General features: G+C 32.4%; 1 protein-coding gene across 11 annotated transcripts; it reads right to left on the bottom strand.

Moving 5' to 3' along the window:
• LOC109350643 (alpha-mannosidase At3g26720-like) lies at nt 11,790-23,046 on the bottom strand. 11 transcript variants are annotated; one of them, XM_019591867.1, is made up of 30 exons: nt 22,791-23,046; nt 22,613-22,696; nt 21,496-21,584; nt 21,055-21,229; nt 20,747-20,866; nt 20,566-20,649; nt 20,404-20,475; nt 19,871-19,984; nt 19,669-19,769; nt 18,886-18,979; nt 18,608-18,775; nt 18,442-18,531; nt 17,938-18,003; nt 17,769-17,825; nt 17,280-17,499; nt 17,041-17,180; nt 16,233-16,301; nt 15,825-15,884; nt 15,644-15,715; nt 15,432-15,479; nt 15,199-15,318; nt 14,780-14,845; nt 14,350-14,462; nt 14,132-14,216; nt 13,696-13,806; nt 13,518-13,613; nt 13,386-13,433; nt 12,884-12,952; nt 12,264-12,540; nt 11,790-12,161 (listed from the first exon to the last, which is right to left on the bottom strand). In XM_019591867.1, exons 1-29 carry the CDS (start codon nt 22,992-22,994, stop codon nt 12,304-12,306), a joined length of 3,072 nt encoding a protein of 1,023 aa, XP_019447412.1. In that variant the 5' UTR covers nt 22,995-23,046; the 3' UTR covers nt 11,790-12,161; nt 12,264-12,303. The 11 variants fall into 11 exon arrangements, 10 of the variants coding, with proteins under 10 accessions (XP_019447412.1, XP_019447413.1, XP_019447410.1 ...); XR_002108116.1 differs by lacking the exon at nt 11,790-12,161 and having other exon boundaries at nt 12,232-12,540; nt 13,696-13,712; nt 13,756-13,806; XM_019591868.1 differs by lacking the exon at nt 11,790-12,161 and having other exon boundaries at nt 12,232-12,540; nt 21,496-21,572.

Here is a 25,570-nt window from a genome sequence, read left to right on the forward strand (position 1 = left end):
ATTCCACGCCAACTTTAACCCATGATCCATAGCTATATATGTACAATTATATATACATATAATTATATATTTATAGATGATTATATTTATGAATAATTATTAATTATATAATATTGATTAATCTGATCAATCAGATTAACCAATTAATCATTATACGAGATCTCTTTTGATTTGATGTCTAACTCAAATTTCATAATATTGAAAAAAATATAATTTAGACAAATTATTATTTTGAACTTAAGTTGTTGTTTATTTGGTCTTATTTTAGTCCATCAAGTTTGTTAGTATTTGTGTTATTAGTCTTAATACTAGTTTTTATCAATATGTTGATTTAGTGAAAAGTTATTGTAAGAATAAATACTCATTTCAATCTTTTATAATTTTCATATATACTAATTTTATCTATAAATTTTTTAATTAGAAACTTAGTTCTCACTTTTTTTAGGTGACTAATGTTAGCCCTTAATCCATTTACATTTGTCACTTATTAACAAATGTGATGATGTGTCACGTTAACTCCACACTTTTTTTTTTCGTTTTCTGATGTTGATTTTTGAAATTACAAGTGAAATAATATCATTTTATTTTGGAGAAAATATGTTTTCTTCTTCCTCCCTCCTCTATCAAATTCCAAAAAACAAAACATTTGTTTTTATGTCTCAATATTTCCATGAGTACATATTTATCTTTTTTTATCTTCTTTTCTCCAACATGGTGCCTCCACCAGTCCACCACCATCTCCTTCCATCAACACTAACTTAAATCTAAGTTATAAAATCATTTCTATCATTATTCTAAACCCACAAGCTTGTACCAACGGGCATTAGTTCAAGTGGTACATGCTTGATTTCTCTTAAACAAGGTCTTGGGTTCGAGTTTGAACTACATTCCAGCTTGGGTTGATATTGTATTAGGCTAGTTATAGTTAGAGTTAGTTTTAGTGGTTTTAGTTAGTTTTACATGTATATATAGTTTACTTTCATTGTAAACTATCACTCATTCAATTCAATATGATGAGGAGAAATATTATTCAATTCAATAAAGCTATAATTTTATTCTCTCTCCTTCTTCAAGCTTTAAGCCTTTCTTATCTTTCTCATTCATGAATGTCTCATCTTTCTTGTTCATCAAAAAGATTTGTCAATGTCTCCTACCATTTTAACAAGTTTTGTGGATGAAAAAATGTCCGCTGGAAGAGTTAGTTCCACCTACTTGTGAATGTTCTCCGCTCAGACAATATTATCTCTAATGCGAGGATACATGTGGAAACCAAAAAAGAAAAACACATGAGCTTCTTGTGCAAATAGATGATGTGTATGTGAAGTTCCAAATTAGTGACTTATTGAGCATTGTGATTTGTACCCAAAAAAATTGTGATTTGTGAGACAATATAAATGCTATAAGAGATAATTTAATACTTAAAATTACTTTATTACTCAAAAAAGATTAATTCTTTACCCAAAATATGAGAGAATAATACTTTTGGTAGTACTAAAAAAAATTCCTTCATTTCAACTTCACATACAAGTGCTACACAGTTAAATCCTTGCACTAATTTACACATACAAAACCTTTCTAGTCATACATGAATGATAATGATAGTTCAAATACATTTTGTCTTCATATTTCTACTACATAGACCCTTTCAAATAATAGAATAATGACAACTTAAACTACAATACACTATCATATATTTAATCTTCAATCACTATAAAATCATAAATGGGATAAGATCCCAAGTATGTTCAATCTAGCTGCAACATGACTTCTCAACATAATTGCATGATGCTCAACCCAATTCCCCTAATTTCAAATGTTGAAGATACACATGATTCACCAAAATCTAGTATTGAACATGGGCTAAAAAGGGTAAGGGAGAAAAGGGAATCATCTTCCTTTTATTTGTCATTCTTTGAGTTGCTATATTTTTTCACTTTTCATAAACACTTGTATAGAAAGTCTCTTCAACAACCTAATAACTATGAACACTCAATTTTTTCTAACTCATTTTCACAAAATAAAAAAAATACAAAGTATAAAAATTATAAATTTCAAATATCAAAAAAATAATAGAAAGGGCACACTGGTTATTTGTGTGATTTTATAGAGTGAAATAATCATTTTTATTTATTTTTGGGTATTATGGTAATTTGTGGGATTTTATAAAGTCAACAATATTAATTATTTAAAAATTATACTCAGGTAATTTTTATAGTTAAATTAAATATTTTTACACTAAGCATAGATTTATTCTTTGAAAAAATAATTTTATTGAAAAAAATGAAATATTTAGATATCCTAAAATCAATTTTATATTCAAATCACAACTGTTCTGTTGATTATTTACTTAAAGAACAGTTTTATTTTGATTTTTAGTTTTCAGTTTCGTTTTTTTAATTTCCAAATTTAATTGGAAATTTCAAAATTTATTTAATGGCTACCTTTTAACTTTTTGTTTTAATTAGTACTTATTAAAGATATTTTTGATGTTATTTTAGAATTTGGTTAGGTAGTTAGAAAGCTAGGTAGTTAGGAGTTAAAGTTAGTTTGTTAATTTGTATCATTCATTTGTTTGGATCACAATTATTTTTTTGTATCAATAAGTCATATTTGCTTCACTTTTTAATCAATGAGAATGAAGTCAATTTTAATTCTTTTCTTACTCCTTAATTTCTAATTATTACAAAAAATGAGATGAATTATGAGTAAAAGAAAAGCAACCCAAAATGCACTAAAATGTTATTTTCACATATCATTAATCACCCCTAATAGATTGTTGCATAAATCATGGTATATTATATTTCAATAATTAACTCACAAAATATTAACATATAATTATCTTCACAACCAATATAATAATTGTATTTTTTTATTCACAAATGTTAGTACGTTAGGAGTGAGACTTAAACTCTCAATTTGTTTCACTTCAATCTTTTACCTTAACTATCAAACCACCGTATAACTCCATCTTTTTTATTAAATTTGTTATGAGTTGGACTTAAACTGAGAACCTCTTGCACTTCATTCCTTAAACCCTTAATGAACTCCATGTGATCTTCTATAACATTTGAGAATTTGAATTTGTGTTTGTCCCATTCCAGTTCTAGTGACCGCTCCAACCGCATTACATTACAATTGTAGCGACACCAAATCACAATGATACGACTGTAACGAGCCACATCAAACCACATTTGGGTCATATCAGACTGTAATGCAACCGCATTGATGGCAAGCATTGATGTGCATCACAATGACAAATAACCACAATAGCAGTAAACACAACTGCGACTACAATCATGATTGCAACCACAATTTAAAATATTATTCCTTTTATATTGAATTTAGATCTTCTCTAGTACTAGAGAATCTAATACTGTATAAGATTGTGACACGTGGCAAAAGATAAATTTTAACACGCATGAGTTAAAATTGTTTTCTAATTAAAAAATTTTAAATTAACAAAATTCTTATGTTTCCTCATGGAGCTCAGTAACTTACTCACACAGACGAGATAATCCATGAGATTTATGATCGAGCTGTCACGATTGCTGTTATGACATTCTTTCTTGTCTTAAAGGATACTAATGAGATACAAAATGATGTAGTTCCTTAAAGAAGTCATTTTTCATCATATGCTTCACTCTCATGATACTATACTACTTTGAAAAGAACCCAATGTATCATTGTGCTGAAATGTCATCATTCTACGCGTGGCATGTTCACTTTCTACCCTATTAAATAATAATAAAATGAATAAAAATTGGTTTATGAAGACAAATAAACACAAATAGGAGTAGTTAAGTGTTTATCTGTTAGTAGTAGTATTAACAAGATGCATAACTTTATCTACCTAAATGTGTACAATTTTTTCTAATTGTCCTTTAATATGTCTTTTGTATATATTTCAAGAATCCTCTCATACGATGACCTTTATTGCCCCATATTATATTTGATATGAAATTGACCTAACAAATGTGATGTGAGCCAAATAGGGATCAACATTGATCAACTAGTCCTACCAGATCTAAGAGGTCTCATGACTAAGGCAAGGACAAAAAGGGCACATGAAGCTCATGACCAACAAGAAGGAACCTTTAAGAATTCAAGTTTATTTTTAACTCATGAGGAACTCAAACCAACAATCACATCATCCAAGGAGGAGAATCACATGGGGTCCAAGATCTTGGAAGGAAATTATGATATATTTGAGTTATTTTCAATAAAATGAGAATTATTTTCTCATGGGTAGTTTATGACATTTAAGTATTTTATTGTTATGCAAATAAATCATGTAAATTGACTTGGGAACATTTCATGTAATTTCTTGTAAAATGGCCCTTAATGACCAAGTGAAAATAGCTAAACACGTTGAGCGTGTGGAGACTCAGCTAGGCGTGTGGCACTGGATGAGTGCACCAAATCCGTTGGGTGGTTCAACAAACACGTTGGGTGTGTCCAGTTCTACATTCCATGTGTTGCCGAGTCAAGTGTTGGGCATGTATGTGCCAAGCAGCTAGGCGTGGACGTGGCCAATCTGAATTCAAATGGTTGTATGGTTCCTTTGGCCAAGTCGTGTCCTAAAATCTAGCTAGGCGTATACAACCTTGCTTGGAAGAACTTTTGATTTCAATTTTCAAACTTGTAGTCATGTGGAGCCTATGGAGGAGTCCAAATTGGATTCAAACTCTTACCACCAATCTGGAGAGATTTTAGCTAGTCGTGTGATCAAGTCTTCCTTTCCTTAAGGAGATCTTTTAGGTCGTGTGCACTTTCAAATTCAAATACAAACTGTGTGGCTTATGTGCCATGTTAGGAGATTCATTGAATTTAATCATTACATGTTATGTTAGTTTTTCTTATGTATTTTTGTTACCTAATTTCGTGGAGCCAATTGGCAAGCCATAATCTATTTGTATCAACATTTTCATTCATAAATGATAACTTAGATAGAACTTTGAATTTGATTTTTGAATTATTTCCCTTAGTTGAGTGTGTCTCCTAACTCCTTGGCTGAGCCAAGACCATAGAACTTATCAAGAACTTGTTCTTGTGGCAATCAAAGGTTTATCACCAACTTGGTGTGGAGCCTTACCCATTGTTTTTATCAAGAATACATTCTTGTAGTGAACCTCATAAGTTTATCAAACACTTGTATTTGTGGCGCCATCACCTTTCATTTCTTAACCATTTCTTTTATCAAAACATATACAAAACCATACACACTTCATCCCATAACCATAAACAGGTTCCACTCTATATCCATACACAACAATCATACACAAATCGAGCCATACACTTAAACCATACACAAAAACATGGACATTCATATACAAGTTACATTCCGCGAGTGACATTGACTTCTAGGCAGAAACGATCGTACAGAAAAGTCAACCACGCTAGAGTTTCCCATCAAAATGTATTATACTATGAAAAATATCACCAATGAATTTCACTAAGAGCCTATTTGCAAGTTTTTTTTAGGGCAATGGAAGGAAGGGAAAGACTTATAAGTCATGAATTACACTTATGAGATAACTCTCGAACCTTCATTTTCACTCCCTTCCTCTTCAAAATCATACTCTCAAACATACTCTAAGCTACCATCATAATCATTGACAATGACCTTTAGAATGATATCGTGTTGTCTAATCAACTTCATCAACTGTTGTAATAACCAAACAAAGTTTTCATGTTTCTTAGGTGACATGAAACAAAATGAAACACTAAATGTTTTCACTATTGAAGTTTAAACGACTATCTCCAATAAAGGCATTTTGTATCTATTGTAGGAAATATCTTTAATAGACTTTAATTGGTAGGAGACTTTATACTTAAAGATACATAATACTACATACTAAAGATGATGAACGCTATCATCATATAACTAAGATCTTTCATCTCAATTCATCAAGAAATAATACAAAACTAGAGCGAAAGTGTACCTTAATATAATCATAGAGAATATGACGAATGAATTTTATATCATCATTCATCATGTATCCACCAACTACATGACCTTTCTCCTTCTATGCAAATGCATGTTCATAGTAGAACATGTAGGTTCTTTGGCCTTCTAATTGTAGATCACCTTTAGCCTTAGTTTCTCTTCCAGTAGGATGAAGAGAACAATTTTGTGTCTTGTGGTATATGCCTCATAAGGTAGTGTACAATTGGAGACCATAACCCCTTATTTATATAAGAAGTGCATAACTTTTAATGAAGGGTGATGCTAGTTCATTTTCTTATTCCAATTTTGCCTATCATAAACTAGAAATAAGACTTTTCATATCTACACAGTAATTTTCATGACAATTATGTCTATAGCCATATACCTTACTTGAATTAAATCACTTTTAATTTGACTACTTAAACTAATGACGCTAAACACATTTAAACATTACATATGTGACCCAAATTTTTTTACAATCTTCCACTGGTCACATATGTAATTTCATAAATTGTGTTAGACTTTATGAGCTCAAAAATACGTCATTATAAACCTTAGACATATCCTTATCTCGTCCATTAATTATATTAATATATAGAACCAAAGATATTTTTGTTATATCATAACTAAATCAATCAATGAACACTAATATTAACACAACTAAATGACATTAGATCAATCATGAAATGAGTAACATGTCATATGAAGGTGATCAATACATGTCAATTTTCAACTAGTCCCCATTTACTTTAATGAGATCCCATAAATAAATTTAAGAGTGAAATTGAACCATAAACCTTATTCTGCAGAAAAATATATCCATATCCATAAACATGTCTATATAAAGAAAACACACAAATACAAACTCTCACTGAACCAAAATATTTTCAAGTGATACAATACTCATATGAGCAATGTATTTGTGAAAGATCCTAGATAATAAACCTTTAGTGAACAGATCTACAACTTGAAGGTGTGTCAATATGCTCTATAAACATTTGACCACTCTGAATTGTTTCCTTAAACGAGATATAACAATGTTAACATTTTGTCATAATATAACTTTAAATGTCTTTCAGTATTTCCAACTCAGCAGCTAAGTGACAATTTTATAGTTATATTCCATAACTAGATGTCTCATAATAAGTTATGAAAATAACTACCATAATGGATGAAGCTATAAGTATCTCCTCAACACTTTCCGAATAGCTCATTATCCACATAATAGGAAAATACAACCTTACATGATTTTCAACAGTATTAATATCTAACCAAACTAAATAACAATACTTAATGATCTCAAATTGAATCACTTTATGTAGATAATAATATAATTTATTGGTACTTTGTAAGTACTACACAACTTAATTGGTTGTTTTCCAATAACTTGTAACTGAATTATTAAATATTTGCATTCTAACAAAGTGCGCAATATCTTGATGTGCACAACTTTATATATACATTAGACTCACTTAGTCAATGCATAAGGAATCTACTATATATCTTTAACTTTAAAAAAAAATTCCCTAAAATATTGCACACATGAATGTTCGTGGAATTACATACCTAATGATCATAAGACTCATGCTATTTGAATATTCTCATTCCTCATAGTTCCATTTATCCTTAATGGAACTTCCTTAAAATTAATGAGTTTCTCCTTTGTAAAGTGCAATGTCTAGATCCAACATTCGAAAACAAACATAATGTTCTCTCCTTAATTCTTAAAGTTGGTGCAATATAGGAATAATTTAGAATATATATTTACATATATTATAAATTCATATAAGTCAATAGAGCAAAGAATAAAACAAATTGTAATCATTCTTGCAATTAAACTCACAATCAACTTTAACCCTTAAGTTCAAATAACGGTGGGGCACATCATGAGTTACCTAACACAACATTAATATTCAGTATTTGGACAAAAAATATTAACTTGTAAGTGATACACTCATGATAGTAATCAAATATTGATAGCCAGTCCTATTAAACTATAAGCCTTTCTTTGGATCGACTTACCATTTACATAGAAAACCATATGATTATCACATAATTATTAAGATAAGTATGTTTGTAATTTTGACCAAATAGTAATTTTCCTTTGGGTCGACCATTATTCGCATAAACTGCAAACATACAATTGAATCAATATTCCATATCAAATGCTAATGGTACTCTTGTTATAATGGTCAAGCATTAATCATAATGCATGTCAAATAATTCTTTGGACTAATTTATCATTCACATATAACCAAAAATGATGAACACTATCATCATATAACCAAAATATTTTATGTCAAATCATCAAGAAATAATACAAAACTAGAGTGGAAGCGTATCTTAATATATTTATAGAGAATATTGCGAATGGACTTTATATCATCCTTCATCATGTATCCACCAACTCCTTCACCTTTCTCCTGATATGCAAATGCATGTTCATAGTGGAACATGTAGGTTCTTTGGCCTTCCAATTACAGATCACCATTAGTCTTAGTTTCTCCTTCAATGAGATGAAGATAACGATTTTGTATCTTGTGTTATATGCCTCATAAGGTAGTCTATAATTGGGGGCCATAACTCATTATTTATATAAGAAGTGCATAACCTTTCATGAAGGGTGATGCTACTTCATTTTCTTATTCCAATTTTGCCCATCATAAAATAGAAATAAGACTTTTGATATCTACATATAACCATACACCATACTTGAACTATATCACTTTAATTTGGCTACTTAAAATAATGACTTTATACACATTTAAACATTACATCTCTAAACCAAAATTTCTTACATATATTACTATTATATATGTTATCTATTAAGAGAAAGTTGTTGCATTTACACAATAAAGTTATGAAAACTGGATGGACTCTGTTCCATCCTAGTCAATCGAACACCTTGTCCGCCTAGGATGAGACCCTCTCCGACCAATCAGAAGTCAGACAAACACAACTTGGGTACTTACATCATTCTCTAGTGAGTCTTATAATTACCACTGACACTTCATTTAATGGATCCCCAACTAGATAGTGTCATGTCGCCTATAGATTTAGCCTGGCCCTCTGATAGTACGGTTTGGAGCAGACCTACTATACGGTGGGAATAGACCTATTATAGGCCTATGACTTGTTGTCAATCACCATCAACCAGTATGGACAGATGCCACATCACCCATTTCATTTACTATAAATTTAGGAACTATATTTATCTCATTCATCCATTCATTAACTCACTCATTTATTACTTTCATTTACTCTCGCTTGTTTTTTAACAATTCCCTCAAGTTTCATACTGACTTGATCGTCGAATAACCTTTTCAAGTACCTCCCTAGGCGAGTCTAGACTCAATATCATCCTGACTCAGGAGAAGGCCACCTCAACCGGACACCAAATCTGATCATTCGACCAACCATCAAAAAACAGACTCAAAAAAATTTGTTCCAAAACATTAGTATAATCGACTCTTCTATGTCAAGTCTCATACCTTGTATTTGCCAATGACTACATAAGATGTTGCATTTGTGTACCTAGAAGCCTAACATTTCTTCTCCATTTGTGTCGGGCTTTTTACATTTGAGTTAGGATGTAAATATAGTTAGGATCACGAGCCTTCAAACTACTCATTATTATTCTTTACCACTCCTACTTGGCTTGCCATACAATTTGAAATGGAAATTACATTTCTTCGATTTTGTTATATACTTTACAGAGTAGTTTATAGTTACTTACTAATTCAAACCGTTAGATTTTTCTAGAATTAAAGGCTAAGACTTACTCTGTGGATCCCTCCTCTATTTTAATTGTATGTCAATCTCCCTCCTTTCACAAACAAGAGTAAGTATTGGAATATAAATTTTGGGATAAAACATGTATTCTTGCACCACCCGGTCAGAATACATTATTTTAGGTTTCCAACAACAGGATGCTAGGAAAGAGAAACGAGGGAAGTTGTGAGGTTGGATAACGATACCTTATAAGCTAAGTAATTCTTTCTCCGAAAAGTTAGAGAAGTAATGAAAAAGTGAGGCTATGTTGTCCCATAAAATGTGTCACTTCATGTATCACTGTTTGTGATTGGTTGAAAAAATATATTTAAATTAAAATATATTTAAATTAATTATTATTTTGACCAATCACAAGCAGTGGCACATGGAGTGACACACTATTTTGGAACAACAGATGTTCACCCATAAAAGTGGGACATAGATCATCTATCCCGAACAGTATCTCATTTAATGTCCCAAGTAGATAATTTTATTTTTTAAAAATTTCATTTTATTTATGTAGTAATATGTGATTGGTAGACAGAGACAAGAAATGAAACATCATCGAGATAAGTGATCTTTGTCCATAAAAGTGAGTAACTTACTTAGGAAGGATTCATGATGAATGGTGATGGTATTGGGAATGAATGGTTATGGTGTTGGGGATGCATAATGAAGGTGTTGCAATGAAGAGAAGGAATGAGTAATGAATGAGAGTGAATAAGATTATAAGTGAGATTGAGGAAAATGATGAATGAGAGTGAAGAGGATCAAAGAAGTGAATTTTTTTTTGCCTTGATTTGGATTTGTTGTTGTTTTAGAATTTCTCAATTTTGTTCTCATGGACCAATGATGACAACTTGGGGCAGAGGAATGGATAGGTCCAGTATGGACAATGATATGTTTGTTCTAGATGATATCTCAAACTACCAACAAAATATTGGTATAGTGGTGTAAAGCTACTAGATTCTTAATGTCAAATGTTCAATTCTTGTGAGCGACACTTGTTGAGAAGACAGCCACGACCCCGAAAGAGATTAGTTCCTTACCAAAAAAGGTGAGAGACACCTTTGGTAATACAAAAAATGATGTCTCAAAATATGTCCCGGACTAATGATATTAAAGTACAAATAAAAATAATAATAAATATATAACTTTTTTTCAACTAAAATGATATATTTTCATTGATCTAGGACATGAGTTGAGACACTATTTGAGACAATAGATACTTTTCGAAAATGTAATGATGGAGATGATGCTATTATTTTCTCTCTCTGAACAATAGTAGAAACAAAAGCAATTTGTTGGAGATTAGACATCAACTAAGGCAAATTGTTATATTGAATGGTTGAAAATGGCAAATGTATCAAATGGAATGGCATGCTACAATTTTACGAGTTATCTTTAGAGAGTCCAATGAAAGTTGACATTTTTTTCAAAATGATTTTATTCAAAAATAATTTTTCCAATTTCATATAAGCAAGAGGCGTAAAAAAAAAGTTTTAACTACAAGGACTACAAAAGGGAAACATTTCTCTTGGAAGATGAACAAGAATCATTTATCCCAAAAAATTATGTTCTCACATTTCTAACCAATCAAACTTTATAAAATAATATAAAAATATTAATTTCTGTTTAGGATCATTTATCCCAGAAAATTATGTTCTTACATTTTTAACTGATCAAACTTCATAAAATAATATATAAAAATTAATTTCTGTTTTTATTTTTTCTTTTTAATTAAATTGAACTTTCTAATTGGATAGAGATACAAAATGAGATAAGAATGTGGATATGTGATCCCCATCCCCAAAGAAAGCCTTTCTCGGAGCAAGAAAAACTTGTATGGAGACACATGTAACACATCACATTTGAAAACAAATACATTTTATGATTTTTGATGCTATCATTTAAGATTAAATTTAATTAAAATTAAAATATTAATGTGTTGACAGAATCTTAGTAGTTGTCACTATATGGTTTCATCTCCACAAAAGTCTTTCTCGGGGCATGAGTAAAACAAGGAGTGCCAAGTGGCTTAATTGTGTGGATCTACATTTGCTTCAAAACTTCTTCAATTTAAGTGGGGAGATTCATATGTAATTATATATCAAAGAAGAAATGGTAAAAGATGAATGCATAAAGCCTATTCTAAGTCTATGTAAGAATTTCTGAACATGGAGAAGTGATCAATCATATATGCATAATCTCACACAAATATATGATCCCATCTCAAAACACACAAGATTCAATCCTCTAGCACATTTTGTTTATACAACTCTTGTATTTGTAGTCACCAAGACTCAAATTATACCGGCATATATATCATCAGTGTTTTAAATAGCAATCACGTTGTGTTTATTGCTATTGTTGAAAATTGCTGGAAAATACGGCCGATGCAGGCACAACTGTTGCCACGATGCCATTGTGGAGACTATTGAAACTGCAATATTGTGGCCACAATTATGGTTGCGGGGCATAATTTAAAACAATGTATACAATCTTCCACCGCATTACAGCATGAAAACATAGGTTGGAACATTACCTTACACAATGCACATATGCAAATCTGTTGGGTGCTTTTGTTACATTACCCAATGATTCTCTACTTCAGGAACTGTTTGTAGGAGATCAAAGAAAATAAAGAATGTCCTAATCTCCATTGGAGCAAGTTCAACCACAAGCTCTGCAGGATCAACAGGTCCTCCTCTCACCACCTTAGGCTTTTCAATGGAGCCTCCAACCTTCCACACTAACTTGTTCTTTTCCATTTCAGTTCTTTCTTGATTTGCAGATAAACTCATCTCTGTCACTTTACTTATCTGGAAAAGTTGAGTTGTTAAAAAGGAAAAAAATGTACATGATGTGTGATAAATAAGCTTGGATTAGTTAACACCAGTGATTTAAATTGCGGACCGCATCACCTGATGCGGCCACAATATTGCAGTTGTGATGATCGCCGCAACTGTATCACACCGCAATTGTGGTGTTACTCCGGATCACAGTGATATGGCCGCAACGCAACCGCATGAAGCCACATTGAATTCAAATATATTTTTTAATCACAAAATAATTCACACTGCAATCTGCAACACAATGACTGTAATCGCAGTAATCGCAACAGTTACCGCAATTTAAAATTAAAACACTGGTTAACACTCTTACCTTTTTGTTAGGAAACAGCTTTTTCAATTCCACACTTGCCTTTACTGAGTAATCTTTGTCCTCTTCAATCTTTACATGCAAACAATGAGACCCAGAAAACATTAGTTCAAGAATATAGGATATCTGATGTCTGGATGCAAAGCAAAATGTTTGATAGCTAATAAACCTGATGGGAAAAGAGTCGGTAAGATACGACCCCTTTTGATTTATGACAACTATCATAAATTTTTCATAGCTAAGATCTAAAGTTTCTTTACATGAGTGAATTCTAACAAACATTTACATATAAAAGTATTTATATATTTCAATTACTTTGACAGAAATGCATGCATGTTTAGTCTTGTGATTATATATCATAGCTTAAATGCAAGCAAAAATCATTCCTATCATGATTATGAACTTGGGACATTAGTCATTAGCTGATTATTTTGTAACAGTGGTTTAACTCTTTTTAAGAGAGAACCAAAGATTATTATCAATAAATCTGCGAAATCATTACAACCTCGTAAAGGTGAGCCAATCTTAGGAGTACTTTTCCTTTCTCAAATTCCTGTAGAAGTTCATAAAAACAATACAAATGTATCAGTAGAACGTACTAGAAGGCATCTTAAAGCTCCATAACTCCCTTGCATACCTGGAGGGTTAAAAGAGCAGTGTTGTTCGGTAAACTGTAGGAAGAATCTATGCCGGAAAATGTTGACTTCTTGAAATGCAACCCTTTATCCTCATCCTGGAAGAAAAGTGGAAAACAGTTTGCAATGAAAGGTTTAAATGTCATTTTTTTTTTCTTATTTCCCCACTCTTCCTTTTACCTGTTCTGTGAAGGCCAACAACAAGGGTGAATATAATTCCTGGCCAACAGTACGACGCCACTTAGCACCTTCGCCTATAGGGTCAATTCTAAGATACAGTTTTCCTTGAATCTGGACATATCACATAAACTAGCACTAGTAAGAGGTAAATTAGTCATAGATTAAATACTTTTAATTTTATAGTATCTTTAGTGAATGCTGCACAGTGCAGATGAATCACGAGGACAAGTAAATGCTCAATATGAAAAGATATATGCACATCCACGCACACAATTGCACTTAACAAGACACCATTCAAGTCTCTAGTAACTACATATCAGTTAATAAAAGTAGACCTCCACCGAGTATCTGGGAAATGTCGTCACGTACCAAGGAAATAACCACAAATAATCATGCAAGTAGTGGTAAATAGATTTTTTGGTAAGAAATACTTAACTGTTAAACCTTCACAGTTATCAACAATGCAAACTGTTTCATTGAGTGCCTCACCAACACCTCTTGCATCATCATGGATTAACCTCCTAGAAAATATAACATGAAACACAGAAGGCGGAAATGCCAGTCATTATAAATTGACTACATTCTATGTAGTAACTGTAAAATCAGCTAGTAGAACTTAAACATCAATCGAGACGCATGAGAAATATAACCTACCTGTGAAGCATCAGCTCTATTTGACCATCTACCAAGCTGGAACCCCCAACTGAGCGGTCCACCAACACTGACAGTTCCGTGCTGCTATCTTGAACATATAATCCTAAGTTAACCTGAAAGAATGATAGGAAGCCGTAGTATTTGTTAATACCCTTCAAAGAATAGGCCAGATGGACCAGGATACACAGAAATGACATCTATTTGATACATATCGGTAGACTTAACTTAAGAAATACCAAACATTGTATTTGTGTAACAGATGAAACACTGAACACAACAATTGACATTAACATAAAAACGTGAATGAAATTCACCAACTGAAGAGAATTCCTTGCATGGGTGAAAAAAGTTCAAAGCAGATAGTGAACAAAATCCTTACATATGATTAAACTTAAACAGAAAATAGATCTTTCATTTAACTGAAACATACTGGGTAATAATTTCCAGCTATGGGTTGGTTCACTTGTAGATCCCAGTCTGTCCTGAAATCTCGAATCTGCAAAACAATTAAAATTATGAATAACAACACATGAACATAGTGTTATCCGGATATCCCACTAAATGAGGTTAGCTACATAGATAAATAAATGCTATTGGACTCTGCCAAAAACCATGTTTTCAGTAAAATCGTTTAGAGCAAGATATTTTTTGTGGTTTCTCCAAATGTTTTCTAAGGCCTTCCTCTACCCTCTTTAATTCATACTGTCTTGCAATTGATCCAAGTCAAGATATTCCTTTTAATTATATATTATATCTTCCTCTTCCAAGTAAATCGAGTTATATGTACAGTCTAATAATAAACAATCTACGCAATTTATAATAGAAGGAAAGCAAATAAACTTAGCATACTCTTTTAATGAAGTCACGTCCATTAGAATCCGTGTAGAATGTCCTGTTGGTCTCCATTGTAGTTGTAAATTGAGTAATAATTTCTTTACCGATGCCATCATCTATGGGAATAGGCCCAACCTACATATGTATAAATAAGATTTAGAATGCAAATTCTAAACTGTTTCTGAGCCATATAATTTAAAGAAATTATCAGTTGCTCTGCTTATCAGATAACAAGTGAGGTAACCTACTGTGAACTCAACTTCAGCATGCTCCTTTTCCTTGAATATCCTCGTAATCTATAGAAGCAGAAAGCAAAATTAGACTTCCACACTTGAGTTCCATAGAAAAAGTTCACACAAAACACAGTTTTTTGTTTAATTAGGAGAGGGCGGGATGATGTGAATACTTGTAGTAACAAAATGAAAACGTTGATTTCATGGTTAGTATAACAAAAATTTACCTGAGATACCCATGGGTTGACCTGTTGATGTACCTCATCCAATATTGGACCACGCAAAACAGTGAATGATGCCTGAACAAAAACACGCATACAAACAAAAACATCTTAAATTGTTTTCTGGATTGATCATAAACTAAAATAATCACCAAGAATTGAAATTTTAAAAGGAAAATTATGTAACCTGATGATCAGATTTAATGGGAAATGAGCCATTTGAACGGAAGACGTATGCCCCAGAAGCCTATATTTTTTATTTAAAAGTTGTCAATTCAAATATTTTTTATTAGCTTTATTAAAGAACATCATAGATAAAAGTAACAAGGTATGATTGGAGTGCTAAATGAATAATGAATAAAAATAACTAATGAATAAACACACAATAAGCACAATCTATGGGATTGATGAGGACACCATATGTCCTGCATCAGGAAGGAAAAAGAAACTTTCTTTTTTATAAAAAGAAATATAACACCAAACATATTGCACAAGGACAAATATAATCATTAAAAATTCACCCGACTAACAACATAATTGAGTATTACAGCAAGGGATACATCATACATATAGAAATTTCTGTGTAGATGACTACCTGCGGATCTTTATCTGTCCCATTATTTCCAGAATAATAACTGTATGATTGTTCAACTGATGCTGTAACCTTCAGCCATAACCAAGAAAGGTTAATAAATTTCAGCATTACTGACTTTATGACTAATTCAGATTGAAGTTTGAATGTGTTGGCATTCAGATGGAAATCTTCATATATGATTTTGGAGTTATTTAAAAATTACAACTACAAAAACTTGATAGGAAAAATGGAGTCTAGCTCCTTATAATAGGGAAAATCCGTCTTGGTTACACTGAGAAAACAGAAAATTAAGATAGAAATAGAACTTCCACTCAATCTCTGGATGATCATCTCCCATACCTCTCCCTTTTATCTTTGCTACTTGCCATTTACTCCATTTACTCCTTTTTATATGACCCTTCTGAGTAAATTCACATGACCTGAGGAATTTGGTTAATATAGTTACTAGCATTAAATTTGTCAACAGTTGGATGTAACTTTCTAGAATTACCCTTCATTATTGCCTTATTGGGACTCATTCTTTTCCTCTTTCCACTCAATTATAAAGGCATTTTTGTAAAAAATAATAACTAATGTACTCAATTTTGAAAAGGGTCCAATAAAAGGAACAAAATCAAATTCTCAAAAGGGTCTTATAAAAGGGACTTAAGGCACCCTTTCTTCGACCCTCCCTGACACGTGGATAAGGTTGTTACAACCCAATTCCCTCTTCTGCCCCTTGTCCTCTACTCCCCTACTACTATTTCCATTTTCCTTAACCTAAGTAATCATGGGTGCCTAAACTAACAAATGCATATTAAGAACTTACCAGATTTCTACTATTAACATAATGAGTCAGTTTTCCTTCATCTGCAGAATAAAGTAGCTTTAGATTCCCTTGTCCAACTTCTACGCTATTATTCACACTTCCTTCTGATCTGCACACCATTGAGATGGTCGAACTGCGACCTTTTTCATTTAATGAATCACAGAAGTCTGAGTCAGTAAATATTATGTTTCAATCCAACTTTACAGAGAGAGAGAGATGAACAGAACCAATATCATTACCTGTCCGTTCCGGCCTTGATAATATATAGGTGCTGAAGCCAAGGGGAGGTACAGACACAGGAAATGCAAGCCAGTACTTGAGTTCCTCACCGAGAGATTTTCCTATATATGCCTTGACATATTGTTTTCGTATGCTCATTGTAGCATTAGACAGAGGCAGAAGCTGAGACTCAATTTCCTTCCCAGTAGAATCCTGGACAAAAACCTCTCTAGTGGAAACCTAAGCAAGTAATTTAAAATAATTAGAATAAAATACTTATGCCTCACAAATTTATAGAAGAAATTTATTGGAATATCATCTCACAGTGAATAAATAATCATTCAAGATTGAAAGGTGCCAAAATCATGCTATGAAACAGACTAAGAAGGAAATGAACAGTGATAACAAAGTAATAGGATCATGGCATTAGCTACTGGTTTTGAAGCAATGATGAGATGTATTTTTGCAGTACTTAAAAAAATGAAAATAAAAACATCAAAAACACCTACAGGGATTTGAACTACTTCATTTCTCTTCCAAGCAAGTGGATTATAAACAACAATCACCTACAAAAGGCATCAAAAAGTAAAAGAAACATTTTAATACAAAAGATTCACATCTAACTCTAGTCATAACTTTAGAGTGATAAAATATAATATGATAGAGCATCATCATTACCAAGATTTTTTGATTAGGCAAGGTAGCTTCTGATGGAGGACAGTAACTTATATTAAGAAGAGGGCACTGCCAACAGATTCACAAGACAGATTTAGTATAATATCACAAAGGGTTTTCAAACTGAAGAAGACTTAGGGACTCTAGCATCCTGTAGTATGGCGAGCCTGAATTTATAAAGAAATAAAATATAAGTGACAGACTAATAGATCTCAATTGACCTATACCATATATATTAAGATATTCAAACGCCGCAGAAAAGCACACTCCGTCAGAAGTATTCTCACTAGGCTCAATACATTCCTTACTATTTAAATATTTTTTATTTACTATGGACTGAAAAGAAGAAATAGGAAACCTTAAGCTTAAAACGGTTCACACAGTGAAACCGTGTAATTAATTGACTGTCGAGAGAAAATGTAACAGACAAGCCGTTAATTTATGATGGATACTACCATTGAAAACTTAAATATGAAACAAACTTATTCTGTGACTATAGTGCATTGCCTGCTGGAAGTCTGACACTGGGTTCCCCTCATGAGAACTTAATCTACGGTTTACCAAGAAAGCAAGTGCAGATGCAACCAACTCTTCTGCCTGCAAATTAAAAAAAAATTGTACACCATTTAAGTTTATGATATCAACAATTAAACAGGAAACTAGCAATATGCACCTCTGCATAGCCTATTGAAAGTCGCTTTGCATAATCAGCAGCGACATGCTGTCTTTCAGTACCACTAACTGCATCATGATGCTGAGCAATTGCTAAAGCATCCGCTAATGCATCAGTATTTGGTCCTGATTCATTCCTTCCTTTAAAAAATTCCAATTGCCTTGCTGCCTACATGCCGACAAGAAAGCAATAGATGTCAACAAGAAGGAAGAGTAGACTACGAGAGCTCACGAGCACATGACAAATTACCTCGGAGTAAAAGAGCCCTAAGGTTATACCTGATAGTAACCACTCAACACTCTGACATAACCCTTTAAAGCTGGCCTACTTGTAAAATAACCAGTCCAATATGCATTTGCGTGATCTGCATACCTGAAATTTTGTGTCTTGAATTCAAAACTGAGCTCTCTAAACTATGTATGGAAGTTTTAAGTAATAAGAATGTACAGAAAGAGAATTAAAGAAAATTTGAGTGACTTCCCCATGTTTGAATGTTTAAGTAAAAGGAGGATCACTCTTGTTAGAAAAATAGGATGTTACCTTGGGTTTTCACTTTCAGTAGTTTTTATTATTCTATTATTCTTTTCTACTTTGTACCACCATAATAGGGTGGCTCAGTCAGCTCTTTCTTTTCATAGAAATAATGACAAAAGGTCATAGTGATTCCTCTCTTCTCTTCAAGTTTACAATTCTCTTCCTCTTGTTTAGAAGTCAGAGTTAAAGTGGGATAGACAGGCATTTATTTAATTTAAAATAAACCATTCATCTCTCTTCCCAAGGGAGGCCTAGTACACGATGCTCTCACCTAGTGGAGTCTGGGGAAGGTAGATGTATGTAGCCTTACCCCTAAAAGCAGATAAACTATTTCCAGGATTTTAACCCGCCACCTCATGATCACTAAGCAGCAACCTTATCGCTGCAATCAGACCCACCCTCATTTCTCTCTCATGGCATCATTAAAAATCTTCTAAACGAAGGTTTCAGTCACTTTTCCCTTCCCCCTCCTCAGATCTCATCAAAACGTAAATCTAAAACTAACGTATCCAAGAGAAGAAACTCACGGGAAGAAATCATCAATTTTGAGAGGCCATTGCTCATTTGCTGCATATTTTGCATCAGTGTATATAGATGGTGTTGAATATAAAGCATTGACACGTCCATCCTGAAAGTATGCCACATAAAGAAAGTACATAGAGCTAAACCCAGGAGCATAACAAGAAGTCCAAAGAAACAGTCCAGAGAACAATTGTAAGGCAAGAGCACCTGATTGACGTAGTGAATAAACTTATCCATCTGCCTGAACCAAGAATTAGCATATTGGTAGCGGAAGTCTGTACCCATTGTCCACATAATGTGATTTGTTCTGGTCACATTAGCCTAGATATAAACAGACAATTTAGTTGTAGCTTCTACCATATATAAATATTCCGTCTCAAACAAGATAAAACCAAATTCAATAATGCTTTTTCCATTGGTTCTGTGATGTGGAAATATGTGGTTTTCCTGAAGCTGTAGTGCTATAGGTTCTGTGATAATGCTAAGTTTGCATCCCTTAGTTGATGAATAGAAGGGTGGGATGAGAAAGTTTTTATGGGTCCTACAAAAAATTACATACTTCTCCTTTCATTTAGATAAATTTCTGGGCTTTTGCTGTCAAAAGTGACAAATCAAAGGCCACTGCAATCCTACGATATTAATTAACATATAACTCCCATTCTTATACCTCATCCATTTCAGCTTTCAATAGGAAAATAGATTTGATCTAACAAAAGTGAGAAAAGTCGTCCAGGGCTCACCTGAGCTAAGGCAGCAGATACGAAGTCGTTAACTCTTTCTTGAACATTGTAGTCGAACAATAGGATGTCATCCTTCAATTTAATTTGAGTATATCTTATAAGAGAAGGTAAAGTATTAAATGTGTTTTTATGATAAAATTGTAAATGAGTTAATGTACCTACCTGAATAGGAGGGGAAACATCATTTATCTCAAACGTGAAACCATCAGGAGGATCATAATGCCTGGGAAATATCCCAGTGAATATCTGTAATAAATTCAGTAACATGTAAGAAATAACTGAAAAACGAAAAAAGAAAAAAATCCTTATTTTTAAGTAGAAACAAGATCGTTAGACAACTGACTTGTGAAGAAGAACCAAGAGATCTGGAACCCCGCCAAACAACCTCAAGTGTCTTCTGCTTTAATCGCTTAGCTCTATCTTGGTAATCAATTCTAGCAAAAAAGAGTGAATCGAATCCCAGCTGCATCAAAGACACAATCACTTAAGATTTAGAAATTCATAGTTACATGATACAACGTTAATCTAATTGTGTGAATGGTTCCACTTGTAATAGTATTTTAGTCTTCAATTGATTAGTTCTAGTGCATTCAAAATTATGTCTACAATTGTACAGTTAAGTTTCTACATGGTTTAAATGTAGTACTACACCTCAGCGCCAAGCAAATAAGCCTGAACTGCAGAATGACCGAATGGATCAATCTGCCAGCCAACTCTTGGAGTCTTGCCAAATTCCTCTTTGATGAACTGATGCCCCAGAGTGGTCTGGTCAATCAGGTCAATGTAATGTGGGGTGGCCTCATCATGCATACACATGCCCCCATTTCTTCAAAAAAGAGGGCAATAAGAAATTACTAATCAGAAGTCACCAACTTATCATAAAAATAAAAGGGCACTAAGAAATTACTAATCAGAAGTCACCAACTTATCATATGCGTGTATGTTCTATGCAAGTTATACATTTACCAGAATAAAAATCTTTCAATCATTAGTTACTGCAAGATTGAATTAAATTATAGACCTTAACTTATAAAGCAGTAATTACTAACTAGCATCAGGTTAAAATATATAAAAAAAGAAAAAGATATTTACATGAATTCCAGCTGACCCGAGTCCACAAGCTCCTTGACTTTAGTTTTCTTTGCCTTACTTTGTTGTCTCCACCATCTCTGGAAAAATGCCTATATAGAAACCAAAGAAAGGGAAAAGAGACACACATAATTAACAAGAAAAAACCAAAAACTCACACAACATAACATGCAAGCTCTAAAATTGATCTATAAGAATAAAAATGAGCATGAAAATGGGGCATTCTTAGCAACACTTTTTTCAGTCTCCTTATTATTGGGTGGACCTCATATAAGATCCACTTAATATAGAGTTGACTCGTGTGATTTAGTGGATTCCACATGAAATTTATCCAATACCGAAGAGAATGTTGAGAAGAGTGTGTTACTAAAGATTTTTTCTATGTGAAAATGATGCACTAAGCATTACAAAATCTCTGAGATAATCAAATTAAAAAATGAACTGTTTTTTAGGGAATAGAAAATTTGAGAAATTTATTTATAGTAAGAGTGGATCCCTTTATTGCTATTTCCAAAAAGATCTTTTAATCCACAATCTAGGTATTGGTGGCAGAGTCAAATCCAGTGAAGGATGGTTGAGTCCACAAGGCTCCAACCTAGTGAGGTCTGAGGAGAGTAGATGCACGTAGTTGTTGTTTCCAATATTTAAGTCATGACCTCCATTCAGGTCACAGGATAAGCAAACTTATCGTTGCATCAAACTCACCCCCTCAACTCGAATATACTAATAAGCATCATTTTGAGAGCGGCAGGACCATTGTTCCAAATTGTGGACTACATCACCTGATGCGGCCGCAATATTGTGATTGTAATGACTGCCATAACCGTATCACACCGCAATCAGGAGTGACACCAAATCACAATAATATGGCCGCATTGGGAAACAGCGTAACCACATGAGACCGCATTTGGACAGTATTAAGTCCATCAAATTCAAAAATATTTTTTAATCACAAAAAATTCACACCACATGGCAACAATCCGTATTGCAACGAGTGTGATGATCGCAACTACATTAACGGCAACTGCAATGTAAAACAGTTTTAGATACACAACTTTTTAGACTCGATTAAGTATGTAGAGATGTAATAGTGCATATATAAGAACAGTTTTAATTATACCATCTCAACATATATAAACTTGCGATTCTTGTCCTCCAACAACGCAGATATAACAGAATCCAACACATTCTGCACACATGCACCCTGTCCAAGTAGCACCAAACCAAATTTCACTTCCAAATCAAACAAAAACTATTAACATCTTATAAATTTCATAGTAAATAAACAAAAAACTAACTCGGATGGAGTTATTGGACCCAACGTAGTACTGATCAACGGTCTTGAGCCACCCAACATCATCGTGGGAGTGAGGAACCAAGTGTACGTTAATTTTGTCGGCGATGATTTTGTGTGTTGTGTTGTAGTCTATATACTCTGATTCCGCCACCGTGATCGCCGCGAGAAGAACGGCGAATAGAACCGCCGCAGTGGCCATCGTCATTGTTAGCTAGTTAGTGTTTTAGTTTGATGCTTGTTTTGATAGTTGTTGTTGCTGAATTGGGAAGGTTAATTAATTTAACTGTGAAGTGGAAGGAAAGAAGGGGAACTACGACTGGCCTACCAAATACAAAAGTTAACAATGTTGATTAGGGGATGAGACAAATACATGTATTTTCTGATTTTTAACGGTAATAGTAATAGTGTTATTTTATTATAACTAGAAGAATAAATATGTCATTGAAAATTATATTATGTTTTTTTTACTTTTTGATGCACTTGTCTCTCCATTAATGAAGAGGACGCTAACTCGACTAATATATTGAATTTCTTCCCATAACACATTTAACATGATACTTAACTCATGAGTTTTTGCCACTTAATATATTAGTTTTTTTTTTGCGTTTGATTGTCTTCATTTCCTTTAATTCTTAAATAATTCTTATCTTTTAACGAGAATTGTGTCATGGAACAAGTTATCTATAGATTGAAGGGTAGCGACAATGAGTAAAACTACCAAAAGATAAAGAATTACCATTGAGTTAATGTCGATAGAGTGAAAGTCATAGCGAATATTGATTTTTAAAGACAAGACAATGTTAGGAGTCACACATTAGATAATACAACAAAATTAATGTGATACTTAAAGATATGAGAATATTTCACGTAATAGACTAGTCTTTTGGTTGAATTTTTCTCATATACTTAAGCCCTAAATGTTTAAGAGTCGTGTGTGATAGTTTTAACTTTCTCCTTCAAACCTCAATTTCCGAAGTAATCTTAATTAAAAGGTGGTTAGGTGTTAAGTTATGTAATTTGAAAGAATTAAAGATAGAAAGATATATAACAATAAGAGATTAACTTATAACTTTGAAAATAGTTAGAAATTTGTGCATTTACTTTAATCGGTTATTATTAATGGTGGACTGTTGAACTTTCATTGTTTAAAGTAAGAGATGGTATTTTTTCTATTATATTTTCATTTCATTTAGAACTTAATCAAACACTTAATTAAATCGAGGCTCTGTTTTAAAAATAGTGGTGAATATCAAAATTTGATAAGGACATATTGATAACTATCTAACATATTTTGTTCACTTTATATATGGTTAGGACTATAATATAAAATGTAATATATATATATATATATATATATATATAAAGATTTATATATAATCAGTGCATCATTTATGTCAGTTGTATTACTTTTACTAAAGAATCAATTATGATTGAAAATGAATGATAGATGATACAATATACTATAAAAAACTCTTACATTGTTGGAATAAGAAAACTATCCGTACTTTTTTGGCTTTATTTAATAATAATATATATATATATATATAATGAGTGAATTAAGTGAGAATAATTCTCGTATAAAAAACTCTAATCTTACAACCATATGTTGGATCTTTAAGATCAAAAGTTAATTATTTGTTATATGAATGAGCATAAAGAGAATATGTATTTTCATTCATTGAATGATTGGATTTGAGTATTGAATTAAATGAGTGAATTGTAGTTTACAATAAAAGTAAATTATTTATACATGGAAAATAAAGACCAACTAACTATAACTAAGAATATACTTAACATCCCTATAAACTGGAATGTACCATGCATTCCAAGCTTGAAATGATTTTGTTAATATCTCCTCTAACTGGTGAGTAAATCATTATCTCTCAGTCTTCACCATTTACTTGACAGAAGCAGACCAAACATAGATGAAAGAGAGAAAAATAGATCTGACAATTGATTTAGTGGTTTACCTATTGACAATGAATTGGAGGTCGTAAGTTTGATCTTGTTTAGATGTTTTGTCCATGTTTTATTCATTATTAATGTGAATAAAAATGAAATAATACAATCATAAGGATTTGAATCAAGGATCTATCACTTGCCAAACAACGTGATTTACCACTGAGCTATGGCACTCGTTAAGAGTAAAGTTGAACCGTTTTGATATATACATATTCGCAAATTAGTGCATAATCCCAAATGTGCTTCTTTCCACCAAGTGATATGAACTTCTCTATAAATAGAGACACTTGGAGGCATAATGAAAACATCCCAATTTTTCCTATCTAAGAAATAATCATCCATTTCTCTAATGCATGAGAGAAGTGTAGGAACCATAAGTTTGTAAACTATTATTGAAAGATATCCTTATTGTGTTTGTACAAAATACATCAAGGTTTTCCAAAGTATCCTGAAGGGGGTTCACTGTTCATCTCATTTGCATCCAATATACTTAAATTGGTGGGGGCGAATCGAACTTAAAGGTTAGTGTGACAACACACGCTTTGGAGGTTTCTACATGCATATTCTTAACTATTTCTTTGTTCAAGTGCAATATCTTCTCATCCTTCAATTATTTTCACATATTCTGCTTCAATGATGTAAAATACACACTATAATTATATTGTGTTTAATGAGAAAGATAAAGGAAATAGAATATGAATGAAATAAAAGTAATCGATGATATGCAAATTCTATAAAATCGAATGACTTATACACTTAGTAGGAGCCTGAGATCTTCAACCAATCAGCAACTTGTTTTCATCTAATAATAACTAATTA

This window comes from Lupinus angustifolius, chromosome LG06 (assembly GCF_001865875.1).
Source record: "Lupinus angustifolius cultivar Tanjil chromosome LG06, LupAngTanjil_v1.0, whole genome shotgun sequence".
In the NCBI taxonomy this organism is placed as follows: Eukaryota; Viridiplantae; Streptophyta; class Magnoliopsida; order Fabales; family Fabaceae; genus Lupinus; species Lupinus angustifolius.

Excerpts from the sequence above, each read along its gene's own strand:
- LOC109350643 (XM_019591867.1), bottom strand. The coding sequence starts at position 22,994 with ATGACGATGGCCACTGCGGCGGTTCTATTCGCCGTTCTTCTCGCGGCG. Across the intron at positions 16,302-17,040 it reads ATGTTAATAGTAGAAATCTG|GTTACAGCATCAGTTGAACA; the intron begins GTAAGTTCTTAA and ends TTATGGCTGAAG. Across the intron at positions 13,614-13,695 it reads TGTTGGCCTTCACAGAACAG|GATGAGGATAAAGGGTTGCA; the intron begins GTAAAAGGAAGA and ends CTTTTCTTCCAG.